The sequence below is a fragment of the Vicugna pacos genome, chromosome 4 (assembly GCF_048564905.1).
Source record: "Vicugna pacos chromosome 4, VicPac4, whole genome shotgun sequence".
In the NCBI taxonomy this organism is placed as follows: domain Eukaryota; kingdom Metazoa; phylum Chordata; class Mammalia; order Artiodactyla; family Camelidae; genus Vicugna; species Vicugna pacos.
This window is the reverse complement of record NC_132990.1, coordinates 64,355,432-64,378,707: the sequence shown is the minus strand read 5'-3', so window position 1 is coordinate 64,378,707 and position 23,276 is coordinate 64,355,432. Positions and strand designations below refer to the sequence as shown.

Below are 23,276 nucleotides of genomic sequence, written 5' to 3'. Positions count from 1 at the left end.
CAGCACTCGCTAGCACCCTCTGTGTGCCTGGTTCCATAGCAAGAGCTACGGGAGGGGAAAAGCCCCTGCCCGCATTTGGAGACTGTCTGGGAGAATTCTTCCTGTTACCCAAGAAAGTCCCCCACTCTTTCCTAAAACAGCTGTATTGGCACAACTCTGGGTATTATAGCTGCTTGGTTTTCCTTTTTCTTCCTCTTTTTTTTTTAACTTTACTTTTTTCTCCCTCTCCCTAAGCTGTCCAAAATCGTAAACTTCTCCAAGAGAGAAAAGAAGGAGAGCAAATAGCACATTGCATTGAGTTCATTTCACATGGATCTGAGCTCATTAAATTTGGCATTTGCAAGAGCCCTTCTTGTCTCCGTCACAGAGAGGAATGGCTCTTTCCCAGTGAAGGAGAAACTGAGGTTCCTTGTTCCAGATAGGGTCCCTTTGTCTCTCTTCACCTGCCTGAGGCCTCGATTGCTCTGAGAACCTCACTGTTGTCACCACTAGTCACCGTTCTGAAGTGTTCAGTTGTCATATTGTCTGCGAGAAGTATAGGGGAAGAGCCCTGGGCATAGAGACGCAAGAGCTGACTGGGAATCGTTCTTTTACTGCCATCTCCTAGACACAGGGCCTTGCACATTGATGATACGTCATTCTGCTTATTCTGCTTACAACATGTGGTTGTTAAATGGACCTACTTAAATGACAAATTAGGAAGATGATTTTTTTTTTTTTTGGCTGATACCTGGATTCTCCCTGACCTACACACACACACATGCACGCACGCGCTTTGTGAGTGTGATCGTGGTCATCTGACAATCAGGGAATAACTCTTCTGGCTGTGGAACAACCATGAGGCCAAGGGAGTCAGGTCTGCCCCTATGGAACTCTGACTTGGAAAGAGGGCCTTTGCAAAGATTTTGGAGCCAAGCTTCCACCGTTGCCTCCCACCATCACCACTCTCCATCCTTGCAGTGAGCAGAATGAGAAGTTTCTCATGAAATCTCGTAACCTTAGCCTTATCTCCCACTTTGCCTGTTCAAAGTGACAAAGATAAGCTAAGGGTAGCAATTATGCAAGTCTGCTGTTCTTGATTATTTGTTTGTTTATTTATTGTTTTATTCTTGTGTGCTGAGACGTGCATGGAAGATAGTTATTAAACTGCCTGTCATACCACAAAAGTGTCCCTTTTCAACAAGATTGACATAAGTCACAAGAAACCCCCTTCCTCTGTGCAGCAGTCCACATTCCTTTTTTAGTTGCAACTCATTTACTACTGAACTAAGCAGATGCTCTGTTTACCTAACGTGCTGGTCTTTCGTCTGTTCTCACACCTCCTTGCATCTCCGCACATCTAATCTGGAATCCTAACTGTTCTCTCTGCTGCTCCCAGGACAGTAGGAGCAAGCCCTGCCTGTGTTCCCGCTCTTCCTGCACTGTCATCTGCAGCGGCCTTTCCACGCTTCATTCCATCACCTAGTTTCTTGACCCCTTCATCCAAATCTGAGTTACTTGACCTGAGGGACTATATCTTATTAACAGTTATACCCCTAACCTACCAGTAGATATGCAATAAATGTGTTGAGTAAACATAAATAAGTAAATGAAATAAAACTACAGGTATTTGCTCAGAACTCCAAGATTCACAAGATCCTTCTAAGCCTTGCAACAGTTCTAAGGGTAGATGATATTCCATTCGTGATGTAAGACTTGAGTTTAAAGATGTCAAATGACTCACCCACAGTCACTGTTAAAGGTATTATTGGCGCATAATAAGTGACCCCAAATGTTGTAGCTAAAAACAGCCACCATTTTATTTTACACATAATTTTGTGGGTCAGGAATTTGGGAAGGACTTGGCTAGGCGGTTCTTGTTTCGAGTCTTTCATGTGGTTACAGTCAAACGCGAGATGGAGCTGCGGTTATCTGAAAAGTCAGCTGGGCTGAACATCCAAAATGATCATTTTCATGACTGGAGGCCGATTCTCGTTGTTGGCTAGGGGCTGGGCTGGGGCTGCTGACTAGTGCTACAAGTGGCCTCTCCAACGTGGTCATCTCTGGGTGATCACTTCTTGGATGGTGACTGGCCTCTCTCAGTGCAACCTTCCTGAGAGAATCAGGTGAAACTTCATGGCCTTTTCTAACTGAGCCTTGCAGGACATACAGCCTCCTCTCTGCTGTTCTCCTTTAGTCAGAGCAGTAACACACCCACCCAGATGCAGAGATAGGAGATCCTACCTCTCAATGGGACATATGCAAAAGAATTTGGAGGCTGTGTTTAAAACCACCACAGTAAAACAGAATTAATGAATGAAGAATCAGGATACCTAGGTATCCTGTCTCCAAATCCAGTCATTTTTGGCTCTTCCATAATGGATGGAGATATAGATATAGATATAGATATAGATAGGTAGGTAGGTTGATAGATAGATAGAGATAGAGATATTGATATATACATATGAATTCTGAATACACAAAACAATTTAGAGCTAATGCAGTGTATCAAAGGGCTTCAGAAAACAAACAACCCAATCAAAAAATTGGCATAAGAGCTGAACAAACCTTTCTCCATTGAAGACATACAAATGGCCAATAAGCATACGAAAAAATACTCAATATTGCTAATTATCAGAGAAATGCAAATCAAAACTACAATGAGGTATCATCTAACACTAGTCAGAATAGCCATCATTCAAAAGTCCACAAACGATAAATGCTGGAGAGGGTATGGAGAAACCCTCCTGCACTATTGGTGGGAATGTAGTTTGGTGCAGCCATTATAGGAAGCGGTATGGTGATTCCCTAAAAAACTAAAAATAGACTTACCATATGGTCTAGCAATTCCACTGCTGGGCATGTATCTAGAGAAAACTCTAATTCAAAAAGATACATGCACCCCAGTGTTCATCGCAGCACTATTTACAATAGCCAAGATATGAACACCTAAATGTCCATCGACATATGATTGAATAAAGAAGTTGTGGAGAGTGTGTGTGTGTGTGTATGTGTGTGTGTATATATACACACAATGGAATAGTACTCAATCATAAAAAAGAATAAAATAATGCCATTTGCAGCAACATGGACCTGGAGATCATCATACTAAGTGAAGTAAGCCAGAAAAAGAAAGAAAAATACCAGATGATACCACTTATATGTGGAATCTTAAAAAATGATACAAATGAAGTTATTCACAAAACAAAGAGAGAGTCACAGGCATAGAAAGCAAATTTATGGCTACCAGGGTGAAAGGGGGGAGGATGGAAGTATAAATCGGGATTTCAGGTTTTGTGGGTACTAACCACTATATATAAAATAGATAAACAGAAACATCCTAATGTATAGCACAGAGAACTGTATTCAATACCTTGCAATAGCCCATAGTGAAAAGTAATATGAAAAGGAATATATGTATGTATATGTATAACTGTATCACTATGCTGTACACCAGAAATTAACAGAACGTTGTAAACTGACTATATTTAAATAATAAAAAAATTATAAATGTTCTTCAGATGGCTACAGGAAGAATTATTCTGCTAAAAACACTATTTATGATAAATTATTGACTTGCCTCTGTTCCAGTTTCATGCCTGAAATGTAGAGAAGGGAGAACACTCATCCCTCTTGGATTACCTCTTTGTCCTTGAGTCTGACCAACAAGAAGAGTATTAATTTGGAAACAATATGTCATAGGCAAAAAAGCATATCTTAGTCATACATTTAACTGGAACAGGATGCTGACCTTAATCTAATAAATGCCATAAACTGTATTTTATTTAGTTTAAAATGATTCATGTCATTAAAGCTAGTTTGTAAAGTGCCTAAAAGGTCAACAGAAAAATAAAAATCTCCTGTAACCCCATCATCCAAATACTACCAACATTTGAATTTTGCTCTAGCTTATTTTCAAGCTTTATTTACATTTTTTATATGCAATGTAAAAATCAACCAAGTTATGATATATTTCACATACAACTAACTGCATCCATTTTGAGTACATGGTTCAGTGAGTTTTGAAAGGTGTATACAACAGTAAACATTTTAAGCACTGCCAAAAGATTCCTTGTCACTGTTTGTGGCACATCCTTCTTTCCACCCAGTGCATCAGGCAACCACAGATCTGCTTTTTGGCACTGTACAATGGATTTGCCTTTTCTAGAATTTCATGTAAATGGAATCATACAGTACGTATTCTTTGTGTCTAGTATTGGTCCTGCAACTTAGTGATCTTGGATTCATCTCTTTTGCATATATCGGAGTTCTTCTTTTAATGCTGAATAGTATTCCGTTATATGGATATGCTTAATTTTATCTATTCACCTTCTTTTTTACATTTTTAATTGAGTTATAGTCATTTTACAATGTTGTGTCAAATTCCAGTGTAGAGCACAAGTTTTCTGTTATACATGGACATATATACATTCATTGTCACATTTTTTTCGCTGTGAGCTACCACAAGATCTTGTATATATTTCCCAGTGCTATATATATGTATAATTTTCTTGCTCATAAGTCCTATATATACAGTATAGTCTTGTTTATCTATTCTGCATACACCTATCAGTATCTACAAATTTTGAACTCCCAGTCTATCCCTTCCCACACCCCTTCCCCTTGGCAACCACAAGTTTGTATTCTATATCTGTGAGTCTGTTTCTGTTTTCCATTTATGTTCTTCTTTTTTTTTTTTTTTAGATTCCACATATGAGTGATCTCATATGGTATTTTTCTTTCTCTTTCTGGCTTACTTCACTCAGAATGACATTCTCCAGAGACATCTATGTTACTATAAATGGCATTATGTTGTTGTTTTATGGCTGAATAGTATTCCATTGTATAAATATACCACATCTTCTTTATCCAGGCATCTGTTGATGGACATTAGGGCTGTTTCCATGTCTTGGCTATTGTAAATAGTGCTGCTGTGAACATTGTGGTGCAAGTGTCTTTTTGAAGTAGGGTTCCTTTTAGATATATGCCCAGGAGTGGGATTCCTGGGTCATATGGTAGGTCTATTCCTACTCTTTTGAGGAATCTCCATACTGTTTTCCACAGTGGCTGCATTCCCACCAGCAGCGTAGGAGGGTTCCCTTTTTTCCACAGCCTCTCCAGCATTTGTCATTTATAGACTTTTGAATGATGGCCACTCTGACTGGTGTGAGGTGATACCTCATTGTAGTTTTGATTTGCATTTCTCTGATAATTAGTGATATTGAGCATTTTTCATGTGCCTATTGATCATTTATATGTCTTCCTTGGAAAATTGCTTGTTTAGATCTTCTGCCCATTTTGGGATTGGGTTGTTTATAATTTGCCAATTTTTTATCTGAGTTTTTTGCTTTCTTTTTATAGAATTATAAGGAGTCTTTATATATTCTGGATACAAGTCAGATAGATGTATTACAGACAATTCTCCCATTCTATGCCTGTCTTTAGTTTTCTCAGAGAAGTCTAGAAGAGTAATTTTTTTTTTCATTTTTGTTAAGTTCTCTCTCTATATATTTTTTTTATGGTTCATGCATTTGGTTCCCCATTTAAGATTTTTGCCTACCCCAAGGCCAGGAAGGCATTTCTCCTGTTTTCTACTGGAAGGCTAATAGTGTTAGAATTTACATTGAGCTCTAGGATCCATTTTGAGTTAATATATGTATACAGCATGAACTAAGGGCCTGTGTTCATTTCCTCCAGCATATGGCTCTCCTTTTGTTCCAGCACCATTTGTTGAAAAGACTTTTATTTGACGACTTTTTAAAAAATCAGTTGTGTATGTTTCTGAACTCTTTTTAAGCTGTTGTATTGATCTATATGCCTATCCTCTGGCTAGTAATGCACTGTCTTGGTTACTAGTTTTATAATAAACCTTGAAAAGAGGTAGTGTAAGTCCTCTAATTTTGTCCTCTTTTAAAATTGCTTGGCTATTTGAGGTTATTTACACTTCCATATAAATTTTAGAATCACTTTGTCAATTTCTACCCAAAAAAGAAAACTGCTGAGATTATAAGTAGGATTTCATTTCACCTATAGGTAAATAGGGCATAAATGATGTCTTAACAATATTGAGTCTTGAAATCCACAAACATGGTATATTTCTCTGTTTATTAAGGTTTTCTTTAATTTCTCTTAGCAGTTTCATGTTGTTTTCATCGAGGAAATCTTGCATGCCTTTTGTTAAACTTATTATTAAGTAGTTTAGGGTTTCTTGCACTATTGTGTGGAATTGTTTTTTAAATTTTATTTTCCAGTTGTCTACTGCCTATATATAAAAATGGAATTAACTTTTGTATAGTAAACCTTCATCTTTCAACCATGCTAAAGTCACTTATTCTAATGGTTGTTTTATAGATTTCTTATAATTATTTTTCTAAATAATCATGTTATCTGCAAACAAATATAGTTTTATTTCTACCTTTTTAATCTGTATGCTTTTTCTTTCTTTTTCTTGCCATATTTAAATGGCTGAAATAAAGATGTTTCTGTGTGTTTGATTTTCAGTCATTTGACTATAAACACAGGCTTTTTTTTTTGTTCTCTCATGTGTATCCTGTTCCCTGAGCTTTAAGAATTTTCTAGTTTATATCTTATAGTAAATTTAGTACATTTGAACCATTATTTGTTTAAATTAAAAAATGACTATTCTTTTTTCTCTCCTTGCTGTCTATGGCTCCATTTATCTATATTTATAACTGTTGATATTGTCCCATGTCTTTCTTTAACATTGTTTAATTTTTTTTCAATCTTTCTCCTCTTCAGATTAGAGAATTTGTATTAATTTATCCTCAATGCCAATGACTATTTACTCTTTTATTCATTCTGTTAATACCATCCAGTGATTAAAAACAATGCATATATCTTTCATTTTTGCTTCTAAAAATCTTCATTTGCTATATGTATGTGTGTGTATAATTTTCTTGCTCCTAAGTGCTATATTTTTTGTTCATTATAATTACCTTCTTCTTTACCCCACTGAGCTCAATTATAGTAGTTGTGTTGAAATCTTCGTCCATCTGGATCATCTTAGATTGGCCTTTTCTAATTGTCTTTTCCCTTGGGAATGGATGAAACTTTCACTATATGTTGAATCATTTTGGATTGAATTCTAGAAATTGTGAATTTATTGTGTGAAGATTCTTGGATTCTGTTTCTCCAAAGAATGCTGCTGTTTTGTTTTTGCAGGCAGTGAACTTGGTTAGGCTCCAACTGTCTTGCCTGTGGTGAGCAGCAGCTCAAATTCGATTATTATTATTTTTTTCTTGAACTGATTGATTTGGAGTCTCCTTTACACATTGTGTGGTTCAGAGGTCAGCCAGAGATGTGGGCAGAGATTACACACAGATTATGAGACCCTTCTCTGGGTCCCTCTCTGTTTTGTTTTGTTTTATTTTGTTTTGGATTCCTCCCTCACTCCCTAGTGGCCTTGGTTGATCTGGGGTCCGTCCACTGGCTTCTCAGTCCAGGAGGACCTTTGTCCTGGTGTTTCAGTTGGCCTGAGATGAACTACCCTAGACTACTGACATGACCAAGCCTGAAACATGAGAAATTCCCCTGATGCTACCTGCTTTCTCTAAGTTTCTACTCCTTTCCAGAACATACCTGCTTTTATTTACTTTCCAGAGCCTTAGGTAGTGTTTTGTTTGTTTGTGTTTTATCCAAAATTTATTGTTGCTATCTACAAGAGGGTTGATCTGCTAATATCTTACTCCTTTATGTCATAAGCAAAATCTCTGCTATAGTCGGTAATTATCACTTTATAATATATAATTTGTTTTTTACCCTCCTTTCTCAAAATTGATATTGGACAGACACAAATATTTTCTTCAATATTTTATCTTCATCAAGACCCATTTAATATTCCATCATAATTCGTTATTCCCCTCCAGTTGGGCTTTAAGGCTATTTTCCACGTTTTTCTATTTTTATAAATAACACCTGCATTATGAGTGAAATGCTGCATAAAGCCTTTTCTATATTTAGGATGGTTTCCTTAGGGTGAATTCCCAGAAGTGGGTCAAAGGGATGGACATTTTTTTAAGGCTCTTTTTTATATTGCCAAATTGCTTCCCAAAAGGGCTGTACAAATTTGCACTGCTTGCAGCAATTTAGGAAAATGATCATTTCATAAAACCCTTGCCAGCACTGGATATTATTAAACCAAGAAATAACATTTCTATTTCAAGAGATGAAAAATTACAACCAAGAATTTATGAACACATATACAGATAATATTTTAATGCTGGAGGATAGATTTTTCTGATTCTATGACCAGAGACTCTAAAATGAAATAGATGTGTTACAGAGAGGAAGACTCTGAAAAATGAAATTCTGAACAAATAGTCACAGAAAACTACAATGAAGGAGGAATTTGGGGAGCATAGAGGGGGAAGCTATATTTGCACAGGAAACTAACAGAGAGGGGGAAAAAGGCCAAATATATATAACAGTTTAGCCTAAATTTATGAAAATACTCTCAGAAAGGCTGAGATTTCAGATTTGTCAATGCATGGTGGGCAAATTTGAAAGGAAATAAACAGAAATAAAACAAGCTTTTGAAATTGCTTTTGAAACAATAAGAACAAGAAAATGATTGTCCCATTGCATGAAACAACTGAAACCTTATTACCAGATGAAAGTATAAAACTAAATTCATTCTGAGTCTGTCAGATCTGTCACTTATAGCAAGAAAAAATCTGAAAAGTAGGAAAGGGAGAATAAAGATGTTTCATAAGGAATGGAGTTCTAACACACAGAGGAGGAACTAAGTATTCATTTTGAAGTGTCTGCCTCAATTTTGGTCTCAAACCTAAGTAAATTACTTTTCCAGGGCTAAAATAATTTGAAGATATGTTTCAGAACCACAGAGTTATACTTTTGGATGAATCAAGATAGGTAGAGAGGCTTCCAAAATTCTGAAAAGGGAGAATCTAATCATGCTTTTGAATAGGTGGTAAAGCACTTTTGAAACTTCGTTGTGTTTCTTAAGAACAATAAGATCATTTGTCAAACTTACATAGTGAATGTGTGGGAACAGGAGCTGGGAGCACTAGAAGCCACCTTGGGTTCACCAAGAAAAAATTATACCAGGCAAATTGCTATTCCCCTGTGGATAGATTTGTTGCACAGGAAGATCAGGGAGATACCACAGAACAAGATTTCTGATAGTCAGCAGGACATTTGACAAAGCTTCTCAGATCTGTTGCTTTTTACATGTGTTTATCCAAATATTCTATCTTTCCCCTTAAGTTCAAGTTCTATGATGGGAGAGACTATTTCTGTTTCACTTCCCACTGCATATCCTAGCATGTTATAGGCTCTCCATGAATATTTATTGAATGAACAATGTTTTTTTTGTTGATTTGCAAAGGAGGAAATTGTAGAGTGCTTGATAGTGTAGTCAGTTTTATTCAGTTACATGTTTCCAGAGAGTTTTCATTCAGGGCCTGATATCATTTTGAAGAGAGTCCTTTAGCCATGAGCTATCAAATTCTGTTCTCCACAAAGTTCCTTTTAACTCTGATGTCCTCACCTGAGATAAGGGAAGACCTGGCATGGAACCCTGAGAACAGCATTTACCAGTCAGACTTCCCAGTCCATCCCTTCTCCTTACTGTCTGTATGGCCTTGCCAAAGACAGGTAATCCCTGCACACATCAGTTTCTTAGCATTTAAAACAAAGATATCGGCAGCAACTTCATTATACTGTTATATGTACTGTATGAATTTAACTTACACAAACTTCTAGTCTGTGGCTTGACATGTTGCAGACACTCAGTAATCCTTCATTCCTTTTCTTACCTCCTGCTCTTCTTCATATTTATCCAGTTCATAGAGGGCATGTAGTTAGGGAATGATGAAAACATGAGATCACAGGATTAGGACCAAAAATATCCCAAGACATAAGAAGAAAGGGCCAGAACATATAGATAAAATTTGATAATGCAAATTGTTCTTTACTTTGGTTTTAGAAAATCAATTTTATAAATACATGATGGGAAAGACCAGATTTATTTGCTGTGTGTCTGAACAAAGAACCGAGGGCATACTGAATACAAGTCAGCTGCCAGGAAAAAAGAAACATTCCTGGGCTTCATTATTGTAAGTCTCATGTTCAGAAAAGGGGAGGTGATAGCACCCTTCTGCTCTGTGTAGGCCAGAACACACCTGGGTTAGCATGACTAGTTCTGGACATCAGAATCCAAGAAAGAGTTGAGTAAACTGGAGTAGAAAAGAATCTGAAAAAATGAATTTGAAATTTGGGATGCACATCAAAATCACCAAGATTGGAAAACAATGATTAGTGTTTTCACTCATCCTCAGTGTTATAAAAGATGTAGTGAATTAATCACTCCTATATACAGCTGATCAGGAAGAAACTGGTCGAACCTTTCTGGAGGACATCATGACATTATGGATCAAAAACTTCAACTATGTCAATACCCTTTGCCCAGCAATTCATCTTTTTACTCTCAAGAAAATTCTACACATGGATTTACAGGAATGTGTAAAAACATTTATCTTTAGGAATGTGTGATGCAATATTATAATGAAAAATTGGAAACAACATAAAATTTAAACAATAGGGAATTGATGAAAAATTATAAAACTTTGATAGAGTAGAATATATTGCAGGGATTAAAGGATATTGGAGTCAATACTTAATAGCATAGGGTAATGTGTATGATATTTTATTTAGCTTTGTTTTAATTCCATAAGCTATCTCAGTTCATTTTTTTCTAAAAGGAAAAAAAAGAGGTAAGCAAAAAGAAGAAATATCAGTATTTAGAGAAAATCACTATTAACAGTTTGGTGGATCTAGGTATAGGTACATGTATAAATGAACATATTGATATACATACACATCTAAATACAGATCTAGATGTATGCCTATGGCAACATATATGATATATGTAATTTATTTATATGTAATTTATATAACAGCAAAAGAGTACCAAGCATATGATTGGATCCCCAAATGTATTTTTGACATAAAGGAGTAGATCAATATATGCTTAGATATTTTTAACAAAACTCACAAAATGTACTTCTCATGTTATAAGATAATAAAATCCAGTTGTAAAAACACATTCATATAAATGGTAATAAAGATAAAGAGAAAGTCAGTTGGGAGTAATAGTATTTGACTTGTTATTATTTTCTTCTTTGTGCTTTCTTACTTTTTTCCCCTCAGTGTTCTACAATAAATAGGCATTGACTCTATAACCCCCCCCCCAAAATTCATGATTTTTGTAAAATGCATGATATAATGAATAGCTAATGGTAGGACTATTTAGCTTGGATAGAAAGATTATAAATGGGCAAATGAGCAGTCTTCAGACAGCTGAAGGCCCATTGTATGAGGTCATTAAACAGCTTGAGCCTATGATTCCAAAAAGCTCGATAGAATCTGAAGGGTGGGAATTCAAGGAACTTGATTCCTGGCCAGCCTCACCGACCTGAATCTGCTCTCTTACTCTGTTATACCTTCTGGACCTGCCACTGTATTTTAGTCTTTGCTCTGCTGTGTATAAGCTATGGGACCTTGAGCAAGTCACTTGTGGTGTCTCTGACTCTCAGTCTCCTTTTCTTTCAAATGGGAATAACAATATCTCATCCAGTTATTGTGAGAGTCCAATGAATTACTGTCTTTGGGAAGAAATTAATGTGTTGTTATGTAGTATTTACTAGATGTTAATGCTTTTTAAAATTCATACAGTATGTTAGTAACAGGACAGACATAAGACTTAGGTCTCTGGACATCCAGTTCATCTTTCCATTGCCCAGATCTGCCACATGGTGATGGGTGGAAGGAGTGTGGATATTTTTGTAGGACTAGACAAGGAGAGTGTTCTGGTTACCTTCTGCTGCATAATACACCACCCCAAACTCAGTGACTGCTCATGGATTCTAGAGTCAAGAATTCATAAACAACAAGGGAAGATAGATTGTCTCAGCTTCACCATGACCATGACCCCCCTGGAAATACGTGACTAAGGTGGCGGGAGGCTGAATCCACTAGAAACTTCTTCTCCCACATTTTTGCCACCCAGACTGAGATGTCCTGAAAGCTGGTCTCGGTGTGACTGTTGACTGGACCACTTAAACTTGACCTCTTCTTGTGGCTAAGGGTTCTCACAGTGCAGTGGCAGTTTCCAAAGACGGAGTGATACCTAGAGAATCAGCATGTCAAGAGAGCCAGGCAGAAGATGTATCACCTTTTATGATCCAGTCCTAGAGGTTATGCACAGCCATACCTCTTTATTAAAGACACATCCCCAAGGCAGCCCAGATTCAAGGGGAGAAAAATTAGCCTCCACCTTTGATAGGGGAGTGGCAAAAATTGCACTGCAGAAGAGGGAATGAGGAATTTTGTTTTGACTCTTTTTGGAAAATACAGCCTCCCAAAGGAAGCAGTGGGATATTCCAGACGACAAAGCTTTGTTTTCATGAAATACTGAGTTGAGCTTGATTGGAGAGCTTCTCCTCCATAGATAGTTCTTTGGGTCAAAATTTGGGGATAAATTGAGATTTGTCCTTTCTTGGATAGTGGAATGATCACTATATTACGCCAAAGGTCATGTAAGGAATAGCTTCAGCTGAAGCAATAAAGACAATCTATGAAAAAAAAAAAAGTAACTTCTATTAAATGTCTTTTTTAAAATTACCAACCTATAGATGTTCATTACAGGAAAATTATAAAATGCAGATGAGCAACAATAAGAAAAACGTTTTAAATACTCCAAATTTTACTACCCAGGGAATAACCACTAGAACACCTTAATATATTTCTTTCAATATCTTTTTATGCATGCCTATATATATATGCATACATTTATATGCTTTATGTGTGTGTGTATTTTTAAAACAGAATAGGATCATTCTGCAATTACAGTTTTGCAATAAGCTTTTTTAAGCTTGGTTCATAACCCTAGATCATGAACATCTCAAAATGACTTTTACTTTCCTCTTCTTTATTTTTTAAATTAAAATATATTTATTTTTTATTACACACACTCCATGGAATTCACACCAAATATCAGGAAGTGTGTATAAATTTACACAAAGGGAATCCCTTTTTTGCATTCTTCTCTGTATACTTTTCTACTCAACAGTGTATTAGGGAGAGGTTTGCATGTCAGTAAATAGAGATTTATGTCACTGTATTTAATGGTCTCATGAAAAGTCTGTATTAGAAATATGCCAACATTTTTTAAGCAGTCACCTATAAATGGGTCTCTAGGTCATATCCATTTCTTTTTCTGAAATTATAAACAAATATGTTTAATTACATTTTACCATAAAGTTATTTTTTAACCATACAGACCAACTTAAAAAAAATTCAACATGAACCTCAAAGAATTCTGCAGAATCTTCTTCCCTAGGAATCAAATAAACCCGAGTCTGAATCCAGATCCTGCCACTTCCTGACTATGTGACTACAGACAAGGAATGCCACCTCTCCCAGCCTCTGTTTCCACCTTGGAGTTATAGGAATACAACTGGTCACCTCTGGGCAAAGTGCCTGGCACTGTGCTGATGTATAACGGTGCCTGATGACTGGTAGCATTTGTGGTCAGAGCATCTGCAAGTGGTGGATGTGTGTGAACATCTATAGCTTAGCCCTAGAGCTCCAAGCAGTTTTGAGTTGTGTGGTTTAGGGGGCATGGAAAGTTTAGCCACTTTTGTCCTCTTCCCATGACTGGTACCATTTGTATTCCCTGGACGGTGGGGGTCATATGGGCTTTTGCATTCCCAAGCTACATATTTCTCTATCTGGTGCATTTCTGGGCAATCTAAAAATGCAATAGCGCTGTCACCAGCTCGAGGAAGACATGGAGTCTGAATAATTTAACATGTCACCACCATCCATCATGATACCAAGAGTGCGGGAGATGGAGTGTGGAGGGGTGGGCCTACCAGGAGCTGACAGAACAGGTCTGTGAACAGGGCAGCCCAGTCAGGGAAAGTGGATTTTCAAAGAGCAATGAGTTAATTCTCAAGCCTGGGAAAGACCATGCACCTAACAACTGCTCCAGCCTTTTCCAGCATGGCTTTCGAGTGGTTCAAATGCCCTGATTTACCCCAGAGCAAACCTAGGGTCAGGTCTCTCTTTGCTACCAACTATCTATGTCGTCTTGGGAAAGCATCTAAAAACTTCTGAATATTTCAGTTTATTTATTAGCAAAATTGAGATCATTTTCATATAGAGGGCTTAGCATCGTGTCTGGAATATCTTAATTGCATCCTCATTAGAAATTTGTTGTCATTTAATACATTCAGGGGTTTGTGCAACCAACAGCTCTACTTAGTTCCAGGGCATTACCATCACACCAAAAGGAAACCCCATACTAATTAGCAATCACTCCTGATTCCTCTCCTCCCTCTGCCCAGCCCTGGCAACCACTATTGTCTGCTTCTATGGGTTTAGTTATTTCTTATGTTTTCTATAAATAGAATCATATGATATATGACCTTTTATGTCTGGATTTTTTAACTTAGCGAAGTGTTTTGCTAAGAACCAAAATGCTGTTTGCAAGGTCCACACATGTTGTAACATGTCAGCATTTCTTTTATGGCTGAATAATATTCAACTGTATGAATATACTACATTTTGTGTATCCATTCATCAGTTGATGGACATTTGGGTTGCTTCCACTTTTGACTGCTGTAAGCAGTGCTGCTGTGAACATTGATGTCCAAGTATTTATTTGAATACCCTCTCCTCAGTTCTTTCGGGTATGCCTAAGGGCAGAATTACTGGGTCATGAGATAATTTTATGTTGAATTTCTTAAGGAACTGTCCAACTGTCCTCCACAGTGGCTGCAGTATTTTAGATTCCCAGCAGCAATGCAGGAGGGTTCCAATTTCTCTACTTCCTTTCCAACACCTGTTATTTTCTCATTGTTTTGCTTATGGCCAACCTAGTGTATGTGAAGGGTATCTATCTCATTGTGGCTTTGATTTGGATTTCCCTGTTGATGAATGACTGATCTTTTCATGACAACAGAAGGTTTTTCTTGGTTTGTTTTTTATTGAAGTATAGTTGATTTAGTGTTAGTTTCTGGTGTACATCAAATCGATTCAGTTTATATATATATATATATATATGTGTATATATATATATATATATATATATATATATTCTTTTCCATTATGGTTTATTACAGGGTATTGAATATAGTTCCCTGTGCTATACAGTAGGACTTTGTTGTTTACCTATTTTATATATAGTAGTTAGTATCTGCTAATCCCAAACTTCTAATTTATCCCTTCCCACCCCCTTTCCCACTTGGTAACCATAGTTTGTTTTCTGTGTCTGTGAATCTGTCTAGAACAGAAGGTTTTTAAATCAGACAAAAGTCAGATTCAAATTTGTGGAGTCTACCATTTATGATTTGTGTGATCTTAGATAAGCAATATTGAGGTTCTGAAGGCTGGTTTGTCCCTCAGTAAAACTGGGATGGTGCTTACCTCTCAGACCCCGTGACAGGTATGGGTGGGATACTGCATACAAAGTGCCCAGAGCGGTGCTTAGCCTGCTGTGGTACGTGCTTGGCCCATCTTCATGGCTCCATCCCAGGCCACTCAGGACCAGAAGAGCCAGGAACCTGTGAAATGTGGGCAAAGGAGCTGCCGGCCCCTCTCCTTTCCTCTTGCCAGGCTCTGACCATTCTCACTTTCTCTCAGCCCCTAACTAGGAATACTTGAGCAGCTCTATATAATTAATGGTTGCACTTTGGGTCACTAAATCACCAATTTCATATTAAAATGCTAGCAGAGGGGGCTCTTTTCCATCCGTCTGAATCATCTCCAAGTCAGTCTGTAATTGGCCTGTGGCCTTTTCAGATTATATGGACACTCAGAGGCTGTATGCCTTGGGTGGCTGCCACCTCCCTACAATGTCACTGAAGGCAGAGAGTCACCACTCCCACTCAGAAGCACATCCATTTCTTTTATGAAATGTAAACAAGCATTGACTAAATGAGGAGTGTACCCTCACTCTCACTTCTTTGGTCTTTGTGCTGTTTACATACACTGTCTCATTTTCCTCATAATGACCATGTGATCGGAGAGCTACTGTTCCCCTTTTCAAGATGAATTCAGAGAGGTTGGGTGCCTTGCCCAAGCCCACAGAGCTAATAAGTGGGACCTAGGGTTAGAACTCATATCGGACTCCAGTACCCTAATTTCTTTGTGCAGAAGTGTATTACCTCTCATGACGCATAGATTAAATCAATGTAGAAACCTGCTAGACTCTAAGTGCCCAAGGGCAGAGACAATGACTATTGTCTTTTAATGGAATCTGAGCTACACCATTTTTCATCCAGGTCACATTATAGAAAAAGATTCAGCACCTTAGTGGGGCCTGTGGCTTATTCATCTCTCTCCTGTGCCCAGGTTCCATCCCTTAATTATACTCGGGAATCACATAAGTGCCTCTGGAACTGTGCTTTCCAATATAATGGGTGCTTGAAATATGGTTAGTCCGTGTTGAGATGTGCTGTGAGCAAAAAAAATACACTGGATTTTGAAAACTTGTGAATGGTATATAAAATGTTTCATGAATAATAATTTTATGTTAATTACAGGTTGGAATGATGGTATTTTGAGTATATTAGTTAAATCCAGTGTATCCCCAAAATTAATTTCACCTGTTTATTTATTTTTTTACTTTTTTACTGTGGCTACTGAAACATTTCAAATTACGTGTGTCTTGCATTTTATTTTTATTGGACAGGTTGAGGTAGAGGCAGCATCTCTGAGCCTCAGTTTCCATTCTGAAAGTGGTGCCTTGGTACTTATAGGAGGGAGATGAAGGTCAGAGGTGTAGGATTGGAGGAGGCACCTGGAGAAGCAGGGGCATAGTCTTGGGGTACATGAACATGTGGAATGATGGAGGCATCAATAAGATCTAGCTGAGCCTGACCAGAATTCCTACCAATAATACAGTTGCCGATGTTCCAGGGAGGAGCAGTGGGAAGTGGAAAATGTGCCCTGGTGCTGGGGGCAAGTAACAGACCTGCTAATCCTCAGAGGTCAGGTCCTCAAGCTTTTGCTGCCACGCTCCCTCTGCACACACTCACATGCACACTCACACACACTCACATGCACACACAATTTCTCAGCTAATTTTAGCCATGAGGCAGGCTTTGCAGGCAGACTGTTTTCAATCCCAGCTTGCTCATTCACACCTCACATCACCTCTCTGAGGCAGGGCTTATTCATCTGTAAAACAAGGTTCATAATGCCTTCCTTGTAAGGATGGCTGTGGACATTAAATGAGGTTTTTACTCATATTTTATTGTACACAGCATGAGGGCTAAGGGAATACACTGCAGCCACTGTCTGGGTTTGAATCGTGGGTCTGCTGCTCACAAGCTGTGTGACCCTGGGCAGATTACTTAATTTCCTCATGCCTTCATTTCCTCATCCGTTAAAATGGGAATGAAAAGTTTAGCCTACTTCCTAGGGTTATTGTAAGGATTAAACAAGGCAATGCAAGTAAAGGGTTGAGACCTGTGCCTGGCAGAGAGATGGTGCTATGGAAGGGTTAGCGTTTCTTATTATATTAGAATTGCCCAGTAACTTTTCTGTCCCCCCACCACTGGACTGTCCCAGTAAGGAAAGACTTGTCTGCATCCTATCTGCCATGTTCACCATGAAGGAGCGCAGCATGTCATTTGCTTGGGAGACAAAGGAAGAGGAGAAAGAGGAGGAGAGGAAGGAAAGGAGGGAGGACTTAGTTGGAATGTTTAAAAGGACTGCAGTGATGTGAAAGGGGATGTGGGAAGGGCCTGGGGTAGACTCCTGACAGGCGACACCTCCCTTTTTCTCTGCTACCCAAACACAGCAGGAAGTATGACAGATGCTTCCTGTACATAAGGCGGCTATTTTATCACATGCCTTGGTTTTCCCCTTGGCCAAGAATTACGCGTAGATGAAAAAAAGTCCTCCCTCCCCCCACTACTTCCTCTTCCTCCTTACCCCTCCCTCCCTCAGCCCCTCCCTCTTCCTTCCTTCCTTCCTTCCTTCCTTCCTTCCTTCCTTCCTCTTTCTGTAACAGTGAAATATTTTAATGGCATTTTTAGAAGTCTGCTGGTCTGTGAGACCTCTGCTCTTCCATTGCTTCCAGAATCTCCATGGGGCATCTGCCAACTCCATTTCAAAGGAGAGTCTTTAAGTGGGGAATTGCATCTGGTAGAATCTGGAGTCTTCTGCTGTCTCCAGGCCCAACTCCTAGTTTCTGGGGATTGGGAAGGTTTGCACTGACAGATGGGGACAGACCATGTCCCTGAGACACATTTGGGGACAGTGATCAAATTCTGTTCTCCTTCATACTCTACCATCCATTACAACATACTGTCTCCAAAAAGGAGGGTGGCGAGTATTAATTTTTCCATTTTATAGACTATTAAACTGAGAGATAGTGTCACAATGGTTAAAATTTTGAGCTTGGCCATCATTCATACCTGAGTACCAAGTTCAACTTCACTCATTGTTCCCAAATCACTTTCCCTTCCTGAACCTTGGTTGCTTCATCTATAAAGTGAGCATCATGTTGCCTCCCTCTTATGAGGACTATGAGTTTGAATGAGATGACATATGCAAAGCTCATAACACAGCACTTGACACCTGATGCTTAAAGAACAATCTGTCTTCCCTAAGCTTCCCTCTCAAGTTGCTTCCCAGGAAAGCAACTTGCATACCAGAGAGCCAAGACTTGGAGCTGGGCAGTGTGGCCCTGAATTGTAGCTTTCCTACTCATCAGTTGTATGACTTTTGGCAGGTAACTTCACCTTTGCATGTCTCTGTGTCTTTGTATTATTGTCTCAGTTGTTAATTACACCTTCCCCATGAATATGTCATGATGAGAACTGTATGCAATAATGTATAGACATCTTCTGGGTACTTAGTAGATTGCTGAAGACGTTGCTGGAATGAATAAATGCATAATAATTATATAGCAGAAAGTGTGTCTGAAAGTGGTGTTTCTGTGTATTGAACATCATTGCCGATGCCCCAGCAGAGGAAATGACAGAGTAAATCCTTACATGGACTGAATAACATTTCCCTCTAATTATGCCTTTCTTTTCTTCAGGTGGAAGTTTTGCAGTAGCTGATAGGTTTGCATGGTGCTTGAGCCAAAAGATACACAGCATATATAGGGAAAGGCATCTTCCTCCATCTCCATCCTCGGCCACTTACTTCTCCATCCAGGACAACCACGTTTACCAGATCCTTGAGTGTCCTCCCAGAGACAGTCTGTTGACGTAGGCATCTGAGTTCCTTCCACTAAACAGTTTTCCAAACCAAGGTCCCTCTTGCTCCCTGCTCTGCCCACCCCACACCCCCACCATGCTCTGAGGCTCTCTTATAGCCATTTCCTCTCTGGGATAAAGAGTTTCCTGACCCTTTCATCCTTCTTTTTCTACATCCTGAACTTTTTTTTTTTTTACAATAAACAGAAAGAAAAGCACAGAGGAAATAAAACTTACCCATATTTCTCCCTGTAGAATTAACTGCTATTAGTATTTTGATATATTTCTTTCTAGGCTTTTTTCTTTATTGTTTCTGTGATCAGTTGTTCGCTGCATATGGAAGCCTTGCCCTTTCCCCTCCATGTTCCTCTGAGTTTGTCTCTGAGGCATCCCTTGCGCTCATCTCTTCCTCCACATCCTCACCACCCCTGGCCTTACCCAGACCCCCACCTCCTCTCACCTGGGCCATTGCTGAGCCTCCTAGCTGCTTGCCCTCCCTGGCACCCATTCTGAGACCTGTGAGCCACCATCATGTCCTTCCTGGCATGTGCAGCTGATGAACTGATTCTCTTGCTTCAGAAGCTTCCGACATCCCAAACTTAGTCCCTGTCCTCGGTGTGGCACTCGGGGACTTCCACTCCTTCCCAGTCAGCACTCCACCCCTGCTGCCTCCTCCCCCACCCCGCCCCAGGGATGCTCCAGCTCTTATCTCTCCTTCCAACTCCATTTTCCACCATGGAAGCCCCTCCATCCTTCCAGCCCTGACCTCAATCTCCCTTCCTCTGTAAAGCCTTCCCGGGCCCTCCGTGCTGGGATGGATTGCTCTCTCCCATATTCCCGGTGTCTCACTGTGTGGGAAACATGGCCATGAATTATAATAAAGGCTCCTTAAGATCCCATTTGTCCCTGTGACTGGCTTATGATCCCCTGGCTGGCAAGGACTGGTGGTTTCTATCTTTGCTTCTCCCGTGTCTGACTCTGGGCCTGGTGTATAGTAAGCACTTGACTGAAATGTGTGTGAAATTAAGTTGCCTGGAGTGTTTCCTTAGAGGCTGGATCATCATAACAATATACCTATCAGTTACTCAACACCCACCCCGGCAGGGTCTTTTACGTATCTTATCTCCTTTAATCTCCAGAGCAACCCCACAAGGTTAATAGTGATGGTCCCTGACTTGGAAAGAAAGAACCCAGGGCTCAGAAAGATGAGGCATCTCCTCAAGGTCACACAGCCCCGAGGCTGCCAAGCCCATAGTTAGAACCTAGATCCACATCACTGCAGAGCCTGAGCTCCTCCTGTAAATCATGCCGACTCCTGGGTCCCTTGGGATTTACAGAAAAGGGTCTGGGGATGGGGTTGCTGACCTTTGGGACGGATGAGGGATTTAATAGCTTCTGGAGGCCTGTGATGACAGATGAATTGTGCTTCCTGCACAGGGGGCATCAGCTTTGGGAGGACCAAGGGGACGTCGGGTTCAGAGGCAGACGACGAAACGCAGCTGACGTTCTACACGGAGCAGTACCGCAGCCGTCGCCGCAGCAAAGGTAACGGAGTCCTTGGGAAGGTTCCAGAACCAGGGTTTTAGGAGGAAAACCTGGGAAACAGATTCTGTGCTTCTTGACAAACCCTGGATTTTCTTCAGCCTGGTGCTGATCCAGTTAACCCTGAGCTTGGCATTCAGTACCCTGATTGCCCATCCTTTATTTGCTTTCTTTCTTACCCCATTTTTCAAAGGATTTGGGGATTTTTTTAAGTTTATGCAGTTTTTTTACAAAAAAAATCATCACAATAGAGAATCAGATGGAAAGGAAAATAGGAGTAAGGAAAGTTATTCAAACTCAGCTCAGATGTGTGCACGGTAATCCATGCTGTGCTGTGTTGTGAAGTTCTCAGAAGGAGCTGACAGCTTAACTCAGAGATTCTTAGCAACCAAAGTGCAAAAGGTAACATACTCAGCAGTAGAATGCACAGGGTCTATGTGATAAAACCAGCATTTATTCAGGAAATGGTGTTTATCTGACACAGAGACCAGACAGAAAGTTATTCAGTTGGTTTCTATAAACAGGACTCCTTGTGACTCTCTAGACAGTGTGTTTTCAGCAGACAGAATCAGTGTCGATGCATAATTTTTTTTCTCACAATGCCACTTAATGTCAGGATATGTCAGAATGCTGAAGTGGAACCCCCTTAAAGAGCTAGACCTTGTGGCCGAGGTCCATCGTTCTCTCTGGTAAAACGTGCTCTGGAGAGAAAATGGATCATATGTCATGCAGTCACCTGGGAATAGGACACCTCATCCTTGAGTGTTTTAGAAGGATGACAAAGTAGCAAGTTCAAGATTGCAATCTTGGGAGAGAACTTAGGGTGCAAACATGTATTTCATGCCAGTGATTAAGGGCAGATCTGTGGGCTTAGACCAGGCCCTGGAGAGAAGGGAGGTCCTCTGACAAACATGATGGCAGCTAATGCAGGCATGTGGCAGCCTGTGCCCCCCACCACCACCTCCAGCTCTGCACGGAAGTGGGCTGAGGATGTACCTGTGGTAGGGGAGAGCAGGGGAAGTCTTCTTCACAAAACAGCCCTACGCATGTGTGATGGACCTTCAATAGGCATAGATCACATAGCTTCTCTGGGTGCCTTTGGCTGCTGCGCAAGTTATCTACCCACCCAATACCTCAGTTTTCTCTTCTGTGAAATGGGTCTTGGAACTGTCTCATTGACTCAGAGATGAATTTTGGTTCTGTTTAAAAATGTATCATGGCACCTGATACATACTAAGGGCAGATAAAGTGGACATCATTCATGTTCTTTCGGTTCTGTTTGTTGCTTTCCATATCTCTCTACTCCTGGTGCCTTTCACCACAAAGGCCTTGTAAGGAGAGTGTCTCCCTTGACACATCACCTGGGATGGCCTTGCAGCCTCTGCTGATGTTAGAATAAGTGGGCTTGCCTCTTACACTTCCCATGCCTCAGCTTTCTGGTGTCTGCTGCATTGGAAATTTAGAAGTTGGTGATGGATGATTCTTGATCTGTCTTCTTCCTCTCCCAGTACAACAGCCAGAATTAGGGCTGGGGAAGTTGGTGGGTCTCCTCTGCAGGACCGGGCTCTTTACAGCTAATTGGAAAAGCATCTATCATTGAGCGTGCCCCTCGTAAACTGGAGTTAAACTTAAAAAAGAAAAGCAAAGGCAAGCTGCAGGACTTGAGATAAGTGATTTGGCCCAGTACCTCCATACACTCCAAAAGGCAGGGCTGTGTTTCCAGGATGATGGGGATGCCATGGGCTGTGATGCACCCCATGAACACACACACCTTCCTTCCTTCCCCTCCTACCAGTGGAAAACAAAAGCTGCTTCGTCCCTCTCCTCCACTTACTGTCCACTAATAGCAAGTCCCTCTCCCTCCACCTCCGGTTCCACCACACCTTTCTCCGTCTCCTCTTCTTTCTCCATATTTGGATTTGTTTGCTTGCATATTTCTTATCAATCTTACTTCTTTTTTTTTTTCTTTTACTCTTCTCCTTCCTCTCTTCTTTCCTCCCTCATCTGTCACTGCTTCCTCCTCCTCATTCTTCTGTCTTTTCTTTTTTTGTGGGTTTCTTTTTATTGTTTTATTGAGGTATAGCTGATTTACATTGATGTGTTAGTTTCAGGTGTCCAGCGAAGTGATGCAGTTACACATATATAACTGACAATGTAATATATACTTTTCATTATAGGTTATTACAAGGTATTGAATATAATTCCCTGTGCTCTATAGTAGGCCCTGGTTGTTTAGCTCTTGTATATAGTAGTGCCTTTTCTTTTTTTCTCTCCTGTGTCCCTCTGTCTTCTCCTTCTCTATCCTTTTTTTGGTCTCTTCTGTTCCTCCCTCTCCTCCCACCACTCTGCTCTTTTCTCCAGCTATTTCCTAGTGAATCCTTCCTTCTTTTCTCCTTCCCTTATTTTCTTCCATAAATATGTCAAATACTTGTTAAGCACCAACTATGTGTCTGACACTCTTCCAGGCAATGGGGACAGAAACCAAGCAAAAGTTTT

At 39.8% G+C, this 23,276-nt stretch overlaps 1 protein-coding gene across 3 annotated transcripts in view; it reads left to right on the top strand.

Annotated features, from left to right (window-relative positions):
* ASTN2 (astrotactin 2) overlaps positions 1-23,276 on the top strand; it is an 801,670-nt gene that overhangs the window by 259,326 nt on the left and 519,068 nt on the right. For all 3 annotated transcript variants that reach the window (XM_031677473.2, XM_072960007.1, XM_031677480.2), the window contains one exon: positions 20,676-20,783. In XM_031677473.2, coding sequence (XP_031533333.2) covers positions 20,676-20,783 — 108 coding nt within the window. The remainder of the gene's footprint in view (positions 1-20,675; positions 20,784-23,276) is intronic.